Genomic DNA, 20,411 nt, shown 5'->3' on the forward strand with positions numbered 1-20,411 from the left:
TATTTACACATAGCCTGCATAAATAAGTATGGACTATCCCAAAAACACTAGACTTTACGATAAACAAGTAACTCAGAGTGTTCAGAGTGTTAACACAAATATAAAATATCAGAAACTTTGTGTTTGTTTATGCTGTGCTGCACATGTAAACTGCCCAATATCAAATCTTGTTTTGTTTTCAAGATAACTTCCTCTATGCAGTCATCTTGACAACTTCAGGCCATTTAATTTCTCCATTGTCTGAAATTCCTTATCAGTTTAAATCTAGTCTCCTGTGTGTGCTATAATTGCTTATAAACCATCATGTTCTAACTGCCAACATGCATGTTTTCCAACCTGAGTGAAAGCATATACTTACTTACCATATACCTTTGTCCTGCTATCACCAAACTTTCTAGGACAGCAGCAACTAATAGACATACACAAGGTACTAAACAGATTCCTGATGACTATTGAGATATAGAAATAGAAAAATGAGGTTTCTCTCTACAACAAAGAATATCCCTAGATGTAAGCAACCCATCAATTTAATAGCAACACCTAGAAAAATATTGATTCAAATAATCTAGCTCAGGGGTCTTCAAACTATGGCCCGCGGGCCGCATCTGATCCGGCCCGCCAGGTTTTTTGGGCAGTGAGCGCAGCCGAGGTGTTACAGTAGGAATTAGTAGTTCATATAGTCCGGCCCTCCAGCTCTCTGAGGGACCGTGATCTGGCCCCCACTTTAAAAAGTTTGAGGACCCCTGAAGCTGTTTGCAAAGAGTATTAAATACTGTGAGACAATCACTATAATTTTCCACTGAGCAAATAATGTCAGATCCATTTAGTTCTTTTCATGAATAAAAGACAAGAGAAAAATGATAGCCTAATGCCAGGCACAAAGTAGAATAACTGTCAGCAGGTTAAAAAATATATATTTAGATATATGTATGTGTGTATAAAGAGGGAGAGACTGATTCAGTTACCACAGGTTATCTCTTCCTTTCAATTATTTAATAAAAACAGTTATTTTATTCTATCTGACATTATGTTCTCAATTACAGACTGGGAAAGTATGGTCTTGCTAATGTACCAATGGTTTGAAAGTGATACCAAAAGGGCACTTGGATTTCATGCCATTTAATATCCTTAGGATGACATAATGGAAGGAACTGATCATGTGGCCAGACATGCAGATGATGCTAAACTAGGATGGATATTAATATTCTGGAAAACAAATATAAAATTACAAATTACTATGACAATTAAAAAATACTGTTCCCAGGAGGAGGAGCATAGTTAAAAGCGGCTCTTGCATCCTCCCACAACCACATCAAAATTACAACTAAACCACAGAACAACCATCATTCAGAACCACCTGAAATCTGGCTGAATGGAAGGCCCAAAACTGCACATTAAAGCAGAAACCACAATGAGACTGATAGGAAGAGTGGAGGTATGGAATGGATTGGTCCCACAGCCATGTGTGGAGTTTTTTTTAATCCAGAGGGATATCTTGGCCATAGAGCACCTCCCCGCCCTCACTCCATTGTAAGGAACAAGGGGTCCCAACCCCACATCAGACTCCTCTGCCCAGGGTTCCAATGTGGGGAAGAGAAGTCCCCATAACTCCAGGCTGTAAGAACCATGAGTGACATGGGGGCTGCTGGAGTCTCAAGCAATACCTCTTAAAGGGCCAATACACAGATTTACTCTGACGCACTCCCTCTGAGCTCCAATGTTGGGGCAGTAGCTTGAAAGGATCTAGAGGTATTCGGGGAGGAACTCAATTGTCTGGCATCAGGGCAAAAACTGGGAGGCAGCTTTCTCTCAGACAAAAGTACTGGCAGAGGTCATTGTCCTTTTGCTGAGACTTCCCCACCACAATGCTAACAGGAAGTTTCCCTCAACCTAGCTCACACTGTTAGCTCTGCCCTGGTTGGATTCACTGAGACCTCGTCCCACCCAATTTGCAATCCCACCCAAGCTGTTTGCAGCGGTTTTTGTATATGAATGGCCTGTCCTGCTCAGGCTTCAGACTTTCCTAAAATCTCCCAAACAAGCAACAGCTGGTGTCATCATGTCCCATACCACTCAATAAGCGGCCCCAGGCCCAACAGTAGCCTGCCTTGCTTCACACCTTGGCCTCTCCTGGGCCCTTCGAAATTCAATGCAAGTAGCAGCCATCTGCAGATTACCCTGTAGCTCGTGCTGGGTGGCCCAGGCAAGACACAGGTTGGAGGACCCACAGCCAGAGCACCTGGTGGTCAGCTTCAGACCACAACAGATTATGACCCTACCACATCAACCAGTGACATATTCAAGGGGAAGACATAATGAGCACCAAAATCCCAATGAAGAAAGTCCTGCTCCATAGAGGCATCTCCTGCACAGCAACTCTTTCAGTTCACGCAGCCAATTGGCCTGGAAGCCAATTCCTCCCATTAAGGCTCAACTATAATAGGACAGTGCACACAGCCTGCACAGGGGCACACTGGAAGTGCCTAACTCAGATGACTGGGGAGGCTGAGCCACTGGGCCCTACAAGACACATACTACACAAGACCACTCGACCATTCCAAGAGACATAGCAGCTTTACCTAATATAGAATCAAATACAGTGAAGCAGCCAATATGCAGAGTCAAAGAAACATGACACAAATGAAAGAACAGGAGAAATCTCCAGAAAAAGAAGTAAAAGAAAACTACCACATTCAGAGTTCAAAACAATGGTTATAAGGATGCTCAAGGAACTTGAGAACTTCAAGGAACTTAGTGAGAACATCAACATAAAAAATGACAAGTTAGAAATGAAGGATACACTAACTAAAATTAAGAATAACTTAGAAGGAATCAATAATAGAATAGAGAATACCAAGAATCAAATCAGAGATTTGGAATATGAGGAAGTAAAAACACCCAATTAGAACAGCAAAAAGAAAAAAGAATCCAAAAATATGAAGACTAAGGAGCCTCTGGGACAACTTCAAGTAAATTATTCACATGATAGGGCTGTCAAAAAGAGAAGAGAGGGAGCAAGAAGTTGAAAACCTATTTGAAGAAATAATGACAGAAAACTTCCCTTACCTGCTGAAAAAAAATAGGCATACAAGTCCAGGAAGTGCAGAGAGTCCCAAACAAGATGAACTCAAAGAGGCCCATACCAAGACACATCATAATTAAAATGCCAAGGGCAAAAGGCAAAGAGAGAATCTTAAAAGCAGCAAGAGAAAAGCAGTTAGTAGTTACCTATAAGGGAGCACCCATACGAATGTCAGCTAATTTCTCAACAGCAGGCCAGAAGGAAGTGGGAAGGACATCATTCAAATTGATGAATAGCAAGTACCTACAACCAAGATTATTCTACTCAGCAAAGCTATCTTTTAGAATTAAAGGTCAGATAAAGAGCTTCACAGATAAGAAGAAGCTAAAGGAGTTCATCATCAACAAACCAGTATTACATGAAATGTTAAAGGGTGTTCTTAAAGAAAAGTAAGGAGAGGGATGAGGAAGGAGTAAAGATGAGGAGTAGAAGGAGGAGAAAAAGATCACAATCCTATATAATAAAAGTGTAGGTGGTGTCACGTCCTCATGCGATACCCACATGAGTGACATCACCACAAGATGGCTGCATGCCCAGCAGAGGCAGGGCCCGGTGGCCATTCTGTGCCGTGAGGCCTGGGAGTCCTGTGGCTCTGCACAGCACGAAGGCCAGTCCCGGTAGAGGAGGGAAGTTGGGGGCAATAAGGCCAGCAGGGGAGCGTTTAGGGGCAATCAGGTAGGCAGACAGGCAGGCAAGTGATTAGAAGCCAGCAGTCCCTATTGTGAGAGGGATGTCTGACTACCGGGATCAAGCCTAAACCAGCAGTTGGACATCCCTTGAGGGTTCCCAGATTGGAGAGGGTGTAGGCCAGGTTGAGGGACACCCCTGCTGTGCACAAATTTTTGTGCACCAGGTCTCTAGTATAAACAATAAAATGGCAATAAATACATAACTATCAATAACTGAATCTAATAATCAAAATGAACAAGAAATCTAATGAACAAAATTAACTGATGAATAAAGTAGAACCAGAGGCATGAAAACATGAAACAGATTGAAAAACCTCAGAGGGAATAGAGGAGGAGGGACAGGAAGAGATTAACCGAAGAACTTACATGCATACATGCATTACCCATGGACACAGACAATAAATAGGGTGGTGAATGCCTCAGGTGGGGCAGGAACCAGTGGAGGAGGACAATTGGGGAGAAAATTATGGGGGAATATCTGTAATACTCAACAATGAAGAGCTAAAAAATACTGTTCCTTTAAAAACAATTACAATCCAGTGAAAAGTAAAAATGCTATTATGCATAAGAAATTGTCTAGCCTATATTGGTTATAAATCTTAATTTGAATATGAAACTTTAATCACGAACATTTTAAAAAAAATATTTTATTGATTTTTTTACAGAGAGGAAGGGAGAGAGATAGAGAGCTAGAAACATCGATGAGAGAGAAACATCGACCAGCTGTCTCCTGCACACCCCCCATCGGGGATGTGCCCGCAACCAATGTACATGCCCCTGACTGGAATCGAACCTGGGACCTTTCAGTCCGCAGACCGACGCTCTACCACTGAGCCAAACCAGTTTCGGCTAATCACGAACATTTTAAAATAAAGGAATAGACACTAGGAAAGTTTGAGAAGACAATAAAAAAACAATGAAGGGATGAAGAATATAACATAAATATTTTAAAATGTAGGAATGTTTAACATAGAAAAGAGGTGGCAAGATACAACTTGATAAGCACCACCAAGTATTCAACAGATGTTTATAGTGTGTCTATTATTCACATAGGGCAAGACCCTGCAGGAACAAAGGCATCCTATATAAAACCCTACTATGCAAATCGACCAAATGGTGGAATATCAGTCACTACATGTACTGACCACCAGGGGGCAGACACTCAATGCAGGAGCTGCCCCCTGGTGATCAGTGTGCTCCCACAGGGGGAGTGCAGAAGCCAGGCTCACAGCTGGCAAGCGCAGCAGCACTGGTGGGAGCCTCTCCTGTCTCCGTGGCAGCACTAAGAACCCTCAGGGGATGTCTGACTGCCAGCTTAGGCTCACTCTCCCAGTGGACATCCCCTGAGGGGTCCTAGACTGTGAAAGGGCACAGTTGGGCTGAGGGACCACTGGGCCTCTAGTAATTAGAATAGGTGATGATAAGTGTCATCGCAGAGGCATGTTAATCATTATGGGAATGTGGAGGAGGAATAATTTAATTTGGCCTTGGGAAGGCTTCAGAGAAGAAGTAACACTGCATTGCAAGGTATCTACCACATAGCAAGTGTTCTATAAGCAACATATATTATTTTAAACAACAAGGTGAACTACAGCGACAGAAAAGGAGGTGAGACTGAAAGGCTAATTTAGTGCCAGATAAAGTACCTAATAATATACGTGAAGGTATTAGGCCTTTATTATAAGCTAAACAGGGAACTATCAAATGTTTTTAAGCACTTGCTAAGTCCTAATGCAGGAGCTACTAGTAATAGTGAGGAAGACTAAAGAATGAATACAAAGGGACCAATGCTAGGAAGAACACAGATTATTTCAACAATATAAACAAGAATATAACTCGAACCAATATGGTAAGAATGGAAAGGCAGAGAATGATCTGAGAGGCTTCTTAGACTTGCACTCAATAGGGCCTGGAATTAGGGAAGAAGAATGGAGAGTTGAAGATAATGCTGAAGTTTCAAGCCTGAAAAACTGGATATGATGTCGCCGAAACCGGTTTGGCTCAGTGGTAGAGTATCGGTCTGTGGACTGAAAGGTCCCAGGTTCAATTCCGGTCAAGGGCATGTACCTGGGTTGCGGGCACATCCCCAGTAGGGGGTGTGCAAGAGGCAGCTAGTCGATGTTTCTCTCTCATCGACGTTTCTAGCTCTCTAGCTCTCTATCTCTCTCCCTTCCTCTCTGTAAAAAATCAATAAAAATATTTTTTAAAAAAACAAAAAACTGGATATGATGTCATTAAACTACATGGGAAAGAGAATGAAGTGGGAGGTTTGAGATGGAGGAAGGGGTGCCTGTTGGGGAAAAAACACAGATTGGTTTCATGGTCAATTTGAGGTTTTCAAACATATTCAACTGAAGATGTCTTTAGAGCACAGATTAGGCCACTGCAACCAGACAAAAAAAAAAAAAAAATGCTGAGGAGGATTAGATAGGTTAAAAGAACCAAAAAAACAGGTGTTACAGATATCAAAAGAGATTAATTTCAAAGACACAGTTATCGAAGGTGCCAAATATGCAAAAAGATACTAATTACAACGAGAAAGAGATAACTGGTCAGCCCTAGCCGGTTTGGCTCAGTGGATAGAGCATCAGCCTGTGGACTGAGGGGTACAGGTTCAATTCTGGTCAAGGGCAAAAGCTCAGGTTGCAGGCTCAATCCCCAGCAGGGGGCATGCAGAAGGCAGCCAATCAATGATTCTCATCATTTATATTTCTATCTCTTTCTCCCTTTCCCTTCCTCTCTGAAAGCAATAAAAATATTTTAAAAATAAAATTACTTAAAAAAAAAAAAAGAAAAAAAAAGAGAACTGGTCAGAGAAATTAAGAAGTCAGTGATGACCCTAGAAAGGGTATGCTTAGAAAAGGATGGGAATGAAATCACACTGCAGAAAGGTGAGGAAAGGCAGGCAAGTAAGAAACAAAAGCAGCTTGTTGCAGTTTCGGTTCTTACAAGGGTATTTCTTGGATCACATGATCTCACACATCTAGAGGAAATAATGAACAACACAAACAGATGCAGAGAAAGAGAAGCAGCGATCAGACTCTCAAACCTCAGAGGGAAAGTAAGGGAGGATGGGGGTAAGGGGAAGAGATCAACCAAAGGACTTGTGTGCATACATATGGGCCTAGCCAGTGGCCATGGACAACGGAGGTTAAGGGAGGCATATCTAGGGAGGGGTTTGGGATGGGAATGGGGGAATAAGGACAATTATGTGAGACCATAATCAATTAATAATAATAATAATAATAATAATACATAAAATTAGAAAACTGCCTAAGAATTAAAAAAAAAAAAGCCAAAACCAGTTTGGCTCAGTGGATAGAGCGTCGGCTGCAGACTCAAGGGTCCCAGGTTCGATTCCGGTCAAGGGCATGTACATTGGTTGCGGGCACATCCCCAGTAGGGGGTGTGCAAGAGGCAGCTGATCGATGATTCTCTCATTGATGTTTCTAACTATCTCTCTCTCTTCCTCTCTGTAAAAAATCAATAAAATATATTAAAAACAAAAAACAAACAAACAAAAAAAAACCCAGTAAGTACAGAGACAATGTAAAGTCACATTTTCCCAGATTCATGAAGGGACAAATAAAAGGGCTCTACTATTTTGTCAGATAACATATCAGTGGATAAAGTACAGTTCTTAATCACTAAGATCAAGCTGAAGTCCTAAAATGGGTTAAATTAAGCATGTGAAATACCCACCAGCTCTTCAAGAGAAGAATGAATAGCATCCCTAGAAAGGCCTGGATCCCTACCTACCGAGGCGCAGGGGTGTCTGATAAAGACAACTTTCTCAAGGTCCCTGTCAGTCCCTGTCAAAATATTTTTATTGCTTTCAGAGAGGAAGGGAAAGGGAGAAAGAGATAGAAATATAATGCTGCTGCTAAAAGTATAAGACTTAACTTTTAAACCACTCAGAAAATTTTTAAAAACTGTTGGGTAAAGCTTTCTAGAACACTCACTTTTTGGTAAGCTCTTTGATTTTGTCCTGATTTCTTTGGTGATGAACTTGTATTTCCTCAATGCGGATCCGTCTATCCTCCATGAGCCCTTCAACTTGCTCTCTAGAAAGCTTGGTCTGTTCTTCCAGCTGAGCCTGCAGGGCTTCCACCTAGACAGGCCAGAAAGGGTGAGATATCCACTCTTTTTTTAATATATTTTATTGATTTTAGAGAGGAAGGGAGAGGGAAAGAGAAGCATCAATGCTGAGAATCATTGACTGGCTGCCTCTTGCATGCCCCTACTAGGGATCAATCCCGTAACCCAGGCATGTGCCCTTGACCAGAATTGAACTGGGACCCCTCAGTCCCTAGGTCAACACTCTACCCATTGAGCCAAACCAGCTAGGGCAAGGTATCTAGTCTTCCCTGCCTCCTTTTAATCCTTGTCTCTAAAAATGAGCCTTTCTCCAGAAAAATTTAAAAAACAAACAACCCTGCCTCTCCAAACAACTATCGCAGGTGTTGGTCAGTGGTTAGAGTGTCTGCCCATACACTAAAGGGTCTCAAGTTCAATTCCTGGTCAAGGGCACATACCTGGGTTGCAGGTTCCATCTCTGGCCTGGTCAGGGTGTGTGCAGGAGGCAACCAATAGATGTGTCTCTCTCACATTGATGTTTTTCTCTCTCTTCTCCTCCCTCACTCCCTCCACTCTCTAAAAAAAAAGAAAAAAAAAAAATCAATGGAAAAAATATCTTCCAGTGAGGATTCACACAAAAACAACAATACACAAATTAAAAAACAAAACAAAAGCAGAGCAGCAAAACAAATAGAAGAAAAACCTCAACAGGCACTCCTTCTTATTTAGTGACTTGTAAATGTGGTTAGGCTACACAAGAGCAGACTGTTCACACAGAGCAAAGCATCTGCATCACACAGAGAAAGCATGAAAGCCCAGTTTCCCATATCCAAGATTCTCACCTCTTCACTATCTCCCCTTTTAACTTCTAGCACTGTCTCCTTTTAAATACTTCCTAGTTGCACAAAAACAGAATGATTATTTTCTTTTTTCTTTTTTTTCATCTAAAAAGTGAACCAAAATGAGTATAATGTAATTTCCTTCCTTCTCTGAGTCTGAGTCTGGCTGTCTGACAATAAATGGAGATACATTACTGGCCAAAGATAGAAATTGTCATTTAAATAAATAGTCCTCCCCTCCCCACCTGATAGGGAAAGGAACTTGAGTGCGAGTAGATGAAAAAAATCATGGTTTCAAATGATAGAGTATTACCAGGTAGTAAGAGGAAGATTTGTTACTTTCTCAGACTTAAAACACAAACACCAAATAAATTTATATACCTCCCAAAGGCTGATCTATTAGCACAGACAACTGCAACTACTCTGTGTAACCCTCAGGCAACCATAAAGGGAATTCTTACTGTATGATGGTTTTATTCCATAGGGCCTAGCATACAAGCTGAGTGAAATGAAGATTCAGAATAACATCTCTAGAATGGTTAATACAGAATAATTATTTTCTGTAAAGTAGAAATAACCTCAATTTTCTTAATCACATGATGCCTAGATAGAACATGTGTGCAAGGAGATACTTACATGGCAGTGAAGGCATGGTGCGCAAAGCTAAGCTCATGGGTAGAAACTGTTCTGTCTGTCAAAACAAATTCTTTACCTGTAGGATGAGAGTTTGTATGTCTCTTTGATACTGCTCAGTTTCTTCTTTCTCTCTCATTGCTGGTTTTCTTTTGCTTACTTTAGAATCTAAAATAGAAAACAAATACAATAAAGACCTTTATTTAGCTTTTCTTTTTGCTCTTCAAGTTCAGCATTATTTTCGCAGAGGAGTTAAGTTTCCTTTACCTAAAAGAGAAAGAAAGGCAGAACAGTGAAAACTTACAATAACTTTAGTGATAAATTTTTCAAATAGAAGTCTCTATAAGGGAACTCTCCTTGAATGTCACCTGGATAATAAAACCAATCTTTCTGAAAAATAAACTACTGAATTTTTCTTTGAAGCTGTGTCTATTTTTGCAAAATCTTAATCAGAAAGGGAAAGGAATAAAAAAAACAAAATCTAAACATTTTGATTAGGATGTATCACCCAGTTTTTAAAAGACAAAATTATTGTTAAAATAAATAACACTGCACAGCTAATGTAGCTTAGTGGTTGAGCAATGACCTATCCTTCCCTCTCCCCACCACCCGGGTTCTGAGCTTGATCCTCAATAGGGGGAGTGCAGGAGGTAGCCCATCAATGATTCTCACTGATCATTGATGTTTCTATCTCTCTCTCCCTCTCCCTTCCTCTCTGAAATCAATAAGAATATATACATATATATTAGAGGCCAGGTGCACAAAATTCATGCACAGGGGGATGGCATGTGTGTGCCTCTCAGCCCGGCCTGAACCCTCTTGCAATCTGGGACCACTGGCTCCTAACTGCCCACCTTCCTTCCTACCTGCCTGATCGCCCCTAACCACTCACCTGCTTGTCCCTAACCCCTCTGCTTGCCTGGCTGATTGCCCCTAATTACTCACCTGCCTGCCTGATCTCCCCAAACTGCCTTTGCCTCAGCCTCTGCTGCTGCGGCTTCATTGGGAAGGACGTCCAGAAGGTCATTCAGCTGTCCAGTCTAATTAGTGTATTATGCTTTTTATTATTATAGATCCTAGAGGATCAATGCATAAAATTCATGCAAGGGGGGGAGGACCCTCAGTCCAGCCTGTTCCCTCTCGCAATCTGGAACCCCTCAGGGAATGTCCGACTGCAATCTGGAACCCTTTGCTCCTAATTTCCCACCTGCTCTCTCCTTACCACTTTGCTTGCTGCTCCTTAGCACTGCTGAGGAGGTGGGAGAAGCTCCCACCACGGCCACTGCACTTGCCAGCAATGAGCCTGGCTTCTGCCTGAGTGGTTCTCCAGCTATGGGACCACACTGATCACCAGGGGGCAGCTCCTGTGTTGAGCATTTGCTCCTGGTGGTCAGTGAGCATCATAGAGACTAATTGTTCCACCATTAGTTCTGCCGTTCGGTCGATTTGCATATTAGGGTTTCATTATCTATATCTATGTATATAAAAACCCAGCAATTGGAATGGCAGAATGACCAAAATGACCAGTGGCTATGACATGCACTGTGTTAGACAACCGGCCTGATCTGGGCCCCGATTGGGTCCCCATCCCCAACACCCCGATTGGGGGCATGGCCAGCCAACCACCTACCTGTGGCCTTGCTGGTTGGGCCTGATAGGCCCCCATTGAGGCGGGCCAGCTGGACCCCACCCATGCGAATTTGTGCACCAGGCCTCTAATATAGGATATTTTAAAAAGCAACACTAAAATTGTACAGAACAAAATTTAATTCCTTGTATAATTCAAGAAGCTCATGCTAAGGGAATAAATCTTAAAGGTACTCACCATAAGAAAAAAAACAAACATGTAACTATGTGTGATGATGGATGTTAACTAAACTTACTGTTGTAATGATCTTATAATATACTAGGGGCCAGTGCACAAAATTCGTGCACAGGGGGAGGTCCCCTCAGCCCAGCCTGGACCCTCTCCAATCCAGGACTCCTTAGGGAATGTCTGACTGTCAGTTTTGGCCTTACCCCAGGGATCGGACCCAAACTGGCAGTTGGACATTTCTCTCACAATCCGGGGCTGCTGGCTCCTAACTGCTCACCTGCCTGCCTGCCTGATTGCCCCTAACTGGCCCAAGTCAGCCCGATCACCCCTAACCATCTCTGCCTGCCAGCCTGATTGCCCTTAATTGCCCCCCACTGGCCTAGTAACCCTCCCCCCTTAGTATTCTCCTGCTAGCCTGGTTGCCCCAACTGCTCCCCCTGCCAGCCTGATCACCCCCAACTGCCTCTCCCATTGGCCTGGTTGCACTGCCCCCGTCAGCCTGGTCGCCTCTCACTTCCCTCTCCTGCCGACCTGGTCGCCCCACACAGCCTGCTGGTCAGTAGTTGCTAACCCTCTGTCAGCCTGGTTGCCCCACACAGCCTGCTGGCCAGTCGTTTGGTCATCCCTCACTAATCCCTCTGCTGGCCTGGTTGCCCCACGCAACCTGCTGTTTGGTTGTTAATGTGAGGGTGTCATGACCAATTTGCATATTACCCTTTTATTAGTATAGATAGAAATATCAAACCATTATGCTGTATACCAGAAACTGATATAATGTTATATTTTCAATTATCTATATTAATAAAAGGGTAAAATGCTAATTAGACCAAATGACTGGCCATTTTCTGAACGTCCGATTTCCTTCCAGACAAAGTCATGGTGGTGGGGGCCAAGGCAGAGGTGGTTAAGGGCGATCAGACCAGTAGGGGAGGGCAGTTGAGGATCATCAGGTCGGCAGGGGAGGGCAGTTGGGGGCCATCAGGCTGGCAGGGAGGTGTTAGGGGTTATCCAGCAGGCAAGTGGTTAGGAGCCAGCGGTCCTGGATTGTGAGAGGGATGTCCAACTGCCCTTGAGGGGTCCTTGATTGGAGATGGTGCATGTCAGGCTGAGGGACACCACCCCCCATGCATTAATTTCGTGCACTGGAACCCTAGTCCTACATAATAAAAGGCTAATATGCAAATTGTCCCTTTGACTGGGTGGTTTTTTGTGTTTTTTTTTTTAGAGAGAGGAAGGGAGAGAGATAGAGAGCCAGAAACGTCGATGAGAGAGAAACATCGACCAGCCGCCTCCTGCACACCCCTCACCGGGGATATGCCCACAACCAATGTACATGCCCTTGACCGGAATCGAACCCGGGACCTTTCAGTCCGCAGACCAACGCTCTGCCACTGAGCCAAACCGATTTCGGCTGACTGGGTGTTTAATCAGGGGGCAGGGGCAGCTGGCCAACTGCCTGCATCCCCTCCCCCCAGCTGACCCTGACCCTGATAAGCCACCCCATCCCGATCTGGGGTGGGGCTGGCCAGCCAATTGTCTGCAGACCCTCACCCCAACTGGCCCCATACCCAAGCAACTTGCCCCCCAACTGGGAGAAGGGCAGGTCAGCCAACAACCCACAGCTCCTCCCCCTGGCCAGCCCTGCTGAATCGGCCCAGATTGGGGCAGGTCGGCTAGATCCCACCTGTGCACAAATTCGTGCACTGGGCTTCTAGTATTTCAGTGAAAAAAAGAAAATTAAGATTTCCATTAAAAGAGAGAGATAAGATGACTGGGGCTTAGAGGGGCTAAGTAATACTCTGTGCTTCCAGAAGTTTTCTAAGTCTGTTTTACAACCTGTCACCATAGGCACACGCGTACACACACATACTAGAGGTCCGATCTACAAAGATTCATGCAAGAATGGGCATTCCTTCCCTGGCTGCTGGCACTGCCTTCCCACTGGCTAGAGCCAACTTTCCGCATTCTCATGCTGCCCAGAGGACTGGAGCAGCTAGGGAGATATGGAATGCCTGCATCATCGCCATATTTGTTGGGTTAATTTGCATAATTACTCCTGATTGGCTGGTGGGCATCACAAAGGTATGGTCAATTTGCATCTTACTCTTTTATTAATGTAGACTTATAGATATATTTAAATATCTTTATTGATTTCAGAGAGGAAGGGAGAAGGGTAGCGAGATAGAAACATTAATAATGAGAGAGAATCACTGATGAGCTACCTCCTGCAGGCCCATACTGAGGACCAAACCTGAAATCTGGGCATGTGCCCTTGGCTGGAATAGGACCCTTCAGTCTACAGTCCGATGCTCTATCCACTGAGCCAAACCAGCTACAGTGTTGGCCCAATATGCCAAGGTTGTGGGTTCAATCCCCAGTTGGGCACATATAAGAAGCATCCGGGAGGAAAACCAAGATGGCGGCCTAGGTAAGCACATAAACTGCCGCCTTGCACAACAATCTCAAAACAACTAAAAGACAGAACGGACATCATCCAAAATGATGGGAAAGCTGGCTGAGTGGGAAATCTACAACTAGAAAGGAGAGAGGCTCACAGATCAGGGGAGCTGTGAAGCGCTGAGGTAAGGAGACGCACCCACAGAGAGGAAAGGCAGCCGAATGCCTGGCTGGTGGAAGGGGAAAGGAAGCCCCCAACTGCACTGAACCCCAGCTCCGACTGCACTGAACCCCAGTCCCGTCCAAAACGCTGTGGACCCAGGCTAATATGGATGGAGTCTGGACTGTAGAGAAAGGCACCTGGAGACTCAGAGACTGGGAGACTCGGGGGAGCCGGGAGCCAAAGCGGGCAGGGTCTAGAGTGGCAAGTGAGTGTGAACAGAGAGATCTGACCAGGGAGGTTGCCGCAGCAGCCTCTCCATAGTGAAAGGAGTTGGAAGCTCCTGACTGCACTGAATTCCAGTTCTGACTGCACAGGGGATCTGTGGAAGGCAGAGGTCTGAGGCGCGCACACAAGGGCAGGATTGATGGGAAGCCAAGACTGTAGGCTCAGTCCTGAGACTCTGCCCCATCCAAGCTGAGTGCAGAGGCTTTTGCAATTTTGCAAGTCTGATCCTATAAGATTGTCTCCAATACCAAAGGTATCCCAGCGTAGACACAGCTGATACTCACATCCAATTGGCCTGGATGTCAATTCCTCCCAGTGATACCAACAAAAATCAAGACTTAAGTACAACAAGGCTGTACACACAATACACAAAGGGGAGCACCAAAAGTGTCTACCTCAGGTAACTGGGGCCATATAGGACACCTAGCACACAAAACCACCCTACCAACTCAGGGAAGCAGCGAAATGCTGAGACAAGGAAAGAGATCTCAAACAAAAGAAATAGAGAACAAAAGACTGGATATAGAGTTCAAAACCATGGTTTTAAGGTTTTTCAAGAATTTCTTAGAAAAGGCCAATAAATTTAGTGAGACCCTCGAGGATATGAAAAAGGACCAACAAGAAATTAAATATACACTGACTGAAATAAAAAATATTATACAAAGACCCAATAGCAGACTAGAGAAACACAAGAATCAAGTCAAAGATTTGGAGTACAGAGAGGCAAAGAACACTCCTCTAGAGAAGCAAGAAGAAAATAGAATCCAGAAAGTTAAAGATAGTGTAAGGAGCCTCTGGGACAACTTCAAGCATACCAACATCCAAATTATGGAGATGCCAGAAAAAGAGAGAGAGCAAGATACTGAAAACCTATTTGAAGAAATAATGTCAGAAAACTTCCCCCACCTGGTGAAAGAAATAGACTTACAAGTCCAGGAAGTGCACAGAACCCCAAACAAAAGGACTCCAAAGAGGACCACATCAAGACACATCATAATTAAAATGCCAAGGGCAAAAGGCAAAGAGAGAATCTTACAAGCAGCAAGAGAAAAACAGTTAGTTACCTATAAGGGAGCACCCCTACAATTATCAGCTGATTTTTCAACAGAAACTACACAGGCCAGATGGGAGTGGCAAGAAATATTCAGTGATGAATAGCAAGAACCTACAACCAAGATTACTCTACCCAGCAAAGCTATCATTCAGAATTGAAGGTCAGATAAAGAGCTTCACAGATAAGAAAAAGCTAAAGGAGTTTATTACCACAAAACTAGTATTATTCTTTAAGAAGGGGAAGAAGAAAAGTAAAGATTAAAAATTATGATAAACAAATAGACAACAGTGAATCTAAAAATCAAGTGAATTAAAAATCTGAGGAACAGAATAAACTCGTGAATATAATAGAATCAGGGACAAAGAAAGGGAATGGATTGATAATTATCAGGGGGAAAGAGGTGTGGGGGGTGCAGGAAGAGACTGGACTAATATTGTACACCTATGGATGAGGACAATAGTGGGGGGGAGGTAAGGGCAGAGGGTGGGGTGGGAACTGGGTGGAAGGGAGCTATGGGAGAAAAGGGAGAAACAATTGTAATAATCTGAGCAATAAAGATTTATTAAATTCAAAAAAAGAAGCAACCAATGAATGCATAAATAAGTGGAACAACAGGTCAATGTTTCTCTATTTCTCTCCCTTCCCCCCCCTCTCAAATCAATAAATAGGTCGGAGATCCACGACCCACGCGTGCAGACAGCGCCTGCTTGGCCGCACCCCTGAAGGTGTTGTAACATGAATCCTTCATTCTTCTTGATTGCCCTTTACTTAGGAATAGCTTCAGCTGCTCCAAAACTTGATGGAAGTTTAGAGGCATGCTGGCACCGGTGGAAGGCAACGCACAGAAAACTATATGGCTCGAATGAAGAAGTATGGAGGAGATCAGTGAGGGAGAAGAATATGAAAATGATCGACCTGCACAACCAAGAATACAACCTAGGGAGACAGACCTTCACCTTGGCAATGAATGCTTTTGGTGACATGACCAATGAAGAATTCACACAGGTGATGAATAGCCATCAGAACCAGAAGCACAAGAGAAGGAAAGTGTTTCGGGAATCTTACGCTGCTGAAATCCCCCCAGCCATGAATTGGAGGGAAGAAGGCTATGTAACCCCCATGAAGAACCAGGGTCACTGTGGTTCTTGTTGGGCATTTAGTGCAACTGGTGCCCTTGAAGGACAGATGTTCCGGAAAACTGGCAAACTTATCTCACTGAGTGAGCAGAACCTTGTGGACTGCTCTCAAGCTCAAGGCAATGAGGGCTGCAATGATGGCCTAGTGGATAATACCTTCCAGTATGTGAAGTCCAACGAAGGCCTGGACTCAGAAGAGTCCTAACCATATCAAGCAGAGGATGGACCCTGCAAATACAGGCCCGAGGATTCTGTGGCCAATGTCACTGGCTTCGTGGACATCCTTGAGCAGGAGAGTGCCCTCATGAAGGCCGTGGCAACTGCGGGGCCCATCTCTGTTGCTATAGATGCAAGCCATCTTAGCTTCCAGTTCTATGAAGATGGCATTTATTAAGAGTGGCACTGCAGCAGCGTGGATCTAAGTCATGGCATTCTGGTGGTTGGCTATAGCTTTGAAGGAGAAGACTCAAGGAACAATAAATATTGGATTGTCAAGAACAGCTGGGGTGAAGCTTGGGGCAAAAAGGGCTACATAAAGATGGCCAAAGACCGTAACAACTACTGTGGAATCGCCACCGCGGCCATCTATCCTACTGTGTGAGATGATGGCGATAAAGAAAGCTCTGATTGAGAACAGGATATCCAGAGAAGGCATTTCTATATTAAAACTGACCACATTTTACTTAATGGGATACAATACTTGAATCTTGAAGATCCAAACTGTGATTTGAATTCTGTGTTTTACATTGGTGAAAATGTTACCACTTCTTTTATAAGGATGTATAAATTTTTACCTTTTAAAATAAAACTTGCCAAAACCAGTTTGGCTCAGTGGATAGAGCGTCAGCCTGCGGACTGAAAGGTCCCTGGTTCGATTCCAGTCAAGGGCATGTACCTTGGTTGTGGGTACATCCCCAGTAGGGGGGGTGTGCAAGAGGCAGCTGATTGATATTTCTCATCGATGTTTCTAACTCTCTATCCCTCTCTCTTCCTCTTTGTAAAAAATCAATAAAATATATTTTTAAAAAGTAAAATAAATAAAACTTAATTTTTATTATTTAAAAATAAAATAAAATCAATAAATAAAACTAATTAAACAAACAAAAACATCATGGAAGGGAAAAAAAACAACACAAAAAAACAACCTCAAGCCGAAGCCAGTTTGGCTCAGTGGTAGAGCATCGATCTGCGGACTGAAAGGTCCCAGGTTCAATTCCGGTCAAGGGCATGTACATTGGTTGTAGGCACATCCCCGGTAGGGGGTGTGCAAGAGGCAGCTGGTCAATGTTTCTCTCTCATTGATGTTTCTAGCTCTCTATTTCTCTCCCTTCCTCTCTGTAAAAAACAATAAAATATATTAAAGACAATGTTAAAAAACAAACAAACAAACAAACAAAACAACTTCAAGCTTACCAAGAGATATCATTATAAACATTCATTTATCTCTGTATAGTAAGAAAAAAATCCTAATTATTTGCACTGTGCTTCTGAATTCTGCACCAGTGAGAATTTATAATATGGTTGGTACCTGCTTTGAAAGCTGAAGATTCATTCTGTTCACAAATATCTACAGTCTGGATAGTCTTTTGGAGAATGCTGACCTGAAAAAAAAAAAAAAAAAAAAAAAGTATAGAAATAGCCTTCCTATATATGTGATGTTTCACTTTAGAGCTTTAATGCCACAGATCAACACTATTCATAAATTAAATTGGTCAAAATTGATATACTCATATGGGAATGTCACACATATGAGATCAAACTGGACAAAGTAACAAACTAAATAAAACCCAGTGTTGGTAATATAAAGTAAAAACAAACAAAAGAGCCGAAACCGATTTGGCTCAGTGGATAGAGCATCGGCCTGCAGACTGAAGGGCCCCGGGTTCGATTCCGGTCAAGGGCATGTACCTTGGTTGCGGGCACATCCCCAGTAGGGGGCGTGCAAGAGGCAGCTGATCGATGACTTTCCCATTGACGTTTCTAACTCTCTATCTCTCTCCCTTCCTCTCTGTAAAAAATCAATAAAATATATTTAAAAAGAAAAAAAGAAAAAAAAACAACAAACAAACAAACAAAAGAAAACCTTCAGGGTAATTTAGTAATATCTGCTTTTTAAAAAAATGGTCTTTGCTTGGCTAGTGTGGCTAGGTCGTTGAGCATCAACCTAGGAAACAGGAGGTCACAGTTTGATTCCTGGTCAGGGCACATGTCCCAGTGGGGGCTGTGCAAGAGGTAGCCGATCAATGATTCTCTCTCATTACTGATGTTCCTATCTCTCTCTCCCTCTCCCTTCCTCTCTGAAATCAATAAAAAAAAAAAAAAAATTTTTTTAAAGTGGTCTTTGGCCCTAACCAGTTTGGCTCAGTGGATAGAGCATCAACCTATGGCCTGAAGGGTCCCAGGTTCAATTCCGCTCAAATATATATCAATAAAAAAAATATATATATATTTTAAAAAGTGGTCTTTGACAAAGGCCTTTAGGAAAGTAATGGAAATATAGACATATACATATGTAGGCTCAATCCCTGACTCTGGTAGTGGTGCATGTGAAAGGCAACCAATTGATGTGTCTTTCTCACATCGATTTTCTCTCTGTCTCTTCCCCTCTCTTCCATTCTCTCTAAAAATCAATTAAAAAATATCCTCAGTGAGGATTAAAAAATAACCACCACAAAACAACCAATTTTCCTTTCAAATCTCATCCAAAACATCTACTGCTCTGTGCTTTAGATTTCCAAGTAGTGAAATGGGTAAATAATGCTACTTTCCAAAAAATTTGAAGAAAAAGAATAAAAATCAAAAAGCGTTTTGTAACTATAGAAAATGCTTTGAGAACTTATGTAGACATGGGAGTATGATAACTAATTATCCTTCTAACTTCTTTAGCAAGCGCCAGAATATCTCTGATTATGGATCTAAGACCATATTTTGTTAAAGCCATGTCTACCATGCTATCTATACCAAGATTACTTACTTTATTGGGAGGCTCCTTATAAAAATAGGTCACTTCTCCAGTGTCTGTTCCCACAAGAGCCAAGAGATTCTGAATCTTTTTCTTGTCTTCCAGCTCCCTGTAATTCTCATAAAGATAAGCACACATTATGTCCAGATTAAGTAAAATTTTTAAAAAGATCTCCCTTCTGACTTACTTGTTTAAATAATGGTAACCTCAAACTAAAATTGAATAGGATTTATTTAGACCTCAGCAATAACTTTGAAAACATCAGGTACTTATACTTAGAGATTCAGAGAGAAGGGGCCAGAAACTAATTTCTTAGTTGGTTCTAGAAAAGCACTGTAGTGGTGGTAGGCATATTACTCCTTTTCAGAACTGATGTAAGTTCACTAGAGGCCCAGTGCACGAATTCATGCATGGGTGGGGTCTAGCCAGCCTGCCCTGATCAGGTGCCCGGCTGGCCAGAAGGAGGGGAGGCAGAGGTTGGTTAGCTGGCCCGCCCCCTGGCTGAACTCCTGGTTGAGAGGACAATTTGCATATTAGCTGGTATATAAGATTCTCCTGACTAACCAGCAGCACTGCAGGCAGCTGTATCTCTCTCCAGAACTGACATCAGTTAAGGGCAACTGCCTCAGCCAAAGAGTAGTCCGCACCCAGGGCCTGGCTAAGGAAGGATACAAAAGCCCAATCCCCTTGGCTCAATTCAGGATATTGAGACATCCTGTGGCACTGGCTGAGTCCAGCTGTAATTAAACCTCAGTTCAACTTCTGCCCAATCAAACTTTTCTTATTCCCTCATAAGTAGTTATTCCTGAAAACCTTCCCCAATAAACCTCCTGCAAGTAAATTTACATTGCAGAGTATGTTTTCCACAGAATCCAACCTAAAACAGTATATATCAGACTAGAGGCCTGATGCACAGATTCATGCACTGGTGGGGTCCTTCAGCCTGGCCTGTACCCTCTTGCAATCCAGGACCCCTTGGGACATGTCAGACTGCCTGTTTCAGCCCAATCCCCACAGGCCAGACTGAGGTTCTCAAAGTCAATCGGCCTAAGGGTCAATTCTCCCAGTGATGCCAACACCAATCAAGGCTCAACTACAACAAGACTGTGCACAAAGCCAACACAGGGGCACACCTAGAGTGCCCACCTCAGGTCGGGAGGCTGAGACCACTGGGCCCTATAGGACTCCTACTATACAAGGCCACTCTACCAATTCCAGGAGACATAGCAGCTCTACCTAATACATAGAAACAAACATAGGGAAGCAGCCAAAATGTGG

The 20,411-nt window shown here is 43.1% G+C and overlaps 1 protein-coding gene and 1 pseudogene across 8 annotated transcripts in view; one reads left to right on the forward strand and one right to left on the reverse strand.

Moving 5' to 3' along the window:
* CCDC77 (coiled-coil domain containing 77) overlaps positions 1 to 20,411 on the reverse strand; it is a 57,733-nt gene that overhangs the window by 10,339 nt on the left and 26,983 nt on the right. For all 7 annotated transcript variants that reach the window (XM_084878409.1, XM_084878405.1, XM_084878406.1 and 4 more), the window contains 4 exons: positions 19,146 to 19,242; positions 17,700 to 17,772; positions 9,400 to 9,488; positions 7,734 to 7,882 (listed from right to left, as the gene is read on the reverse strand). In XM_084878409.1, the coding sequence (XP_084734535.1) occupies positions 7,734 to 7,882; positions 9,400 to 9,488; positions 17,700 to 17,772; positions 19,146 to 19,242 (408 nt within the window). The remainder of the gene's footprint in view (positions 1 to 7,733; positions 7,883 to 9,399; positions 9,489 to 17,699; positions 17,773 to 19,145; positions 19,243 to 20,411) is intronic.
* On the forward strand, positions 15,758 to 17,100 carry LOC311619830 (procathepsin L-like; annotated as a pseudogene). The gene has a single exon. The product of its transcript is annotated as a procathepsin L-like (transcript).

This window comes from Pipistrellus hanaki, assembly GCF_964339955.1.
Source record: "Pipistrellus hanaki genome assembly, chromosome: 3".
NCBI classification, from domain to species: Eukaryota; Metazoa; Chordata; class Mammalia; order Chiroptera; family Vespertilionidae; genus Pipistrellus; species Pipistrellus hanaki.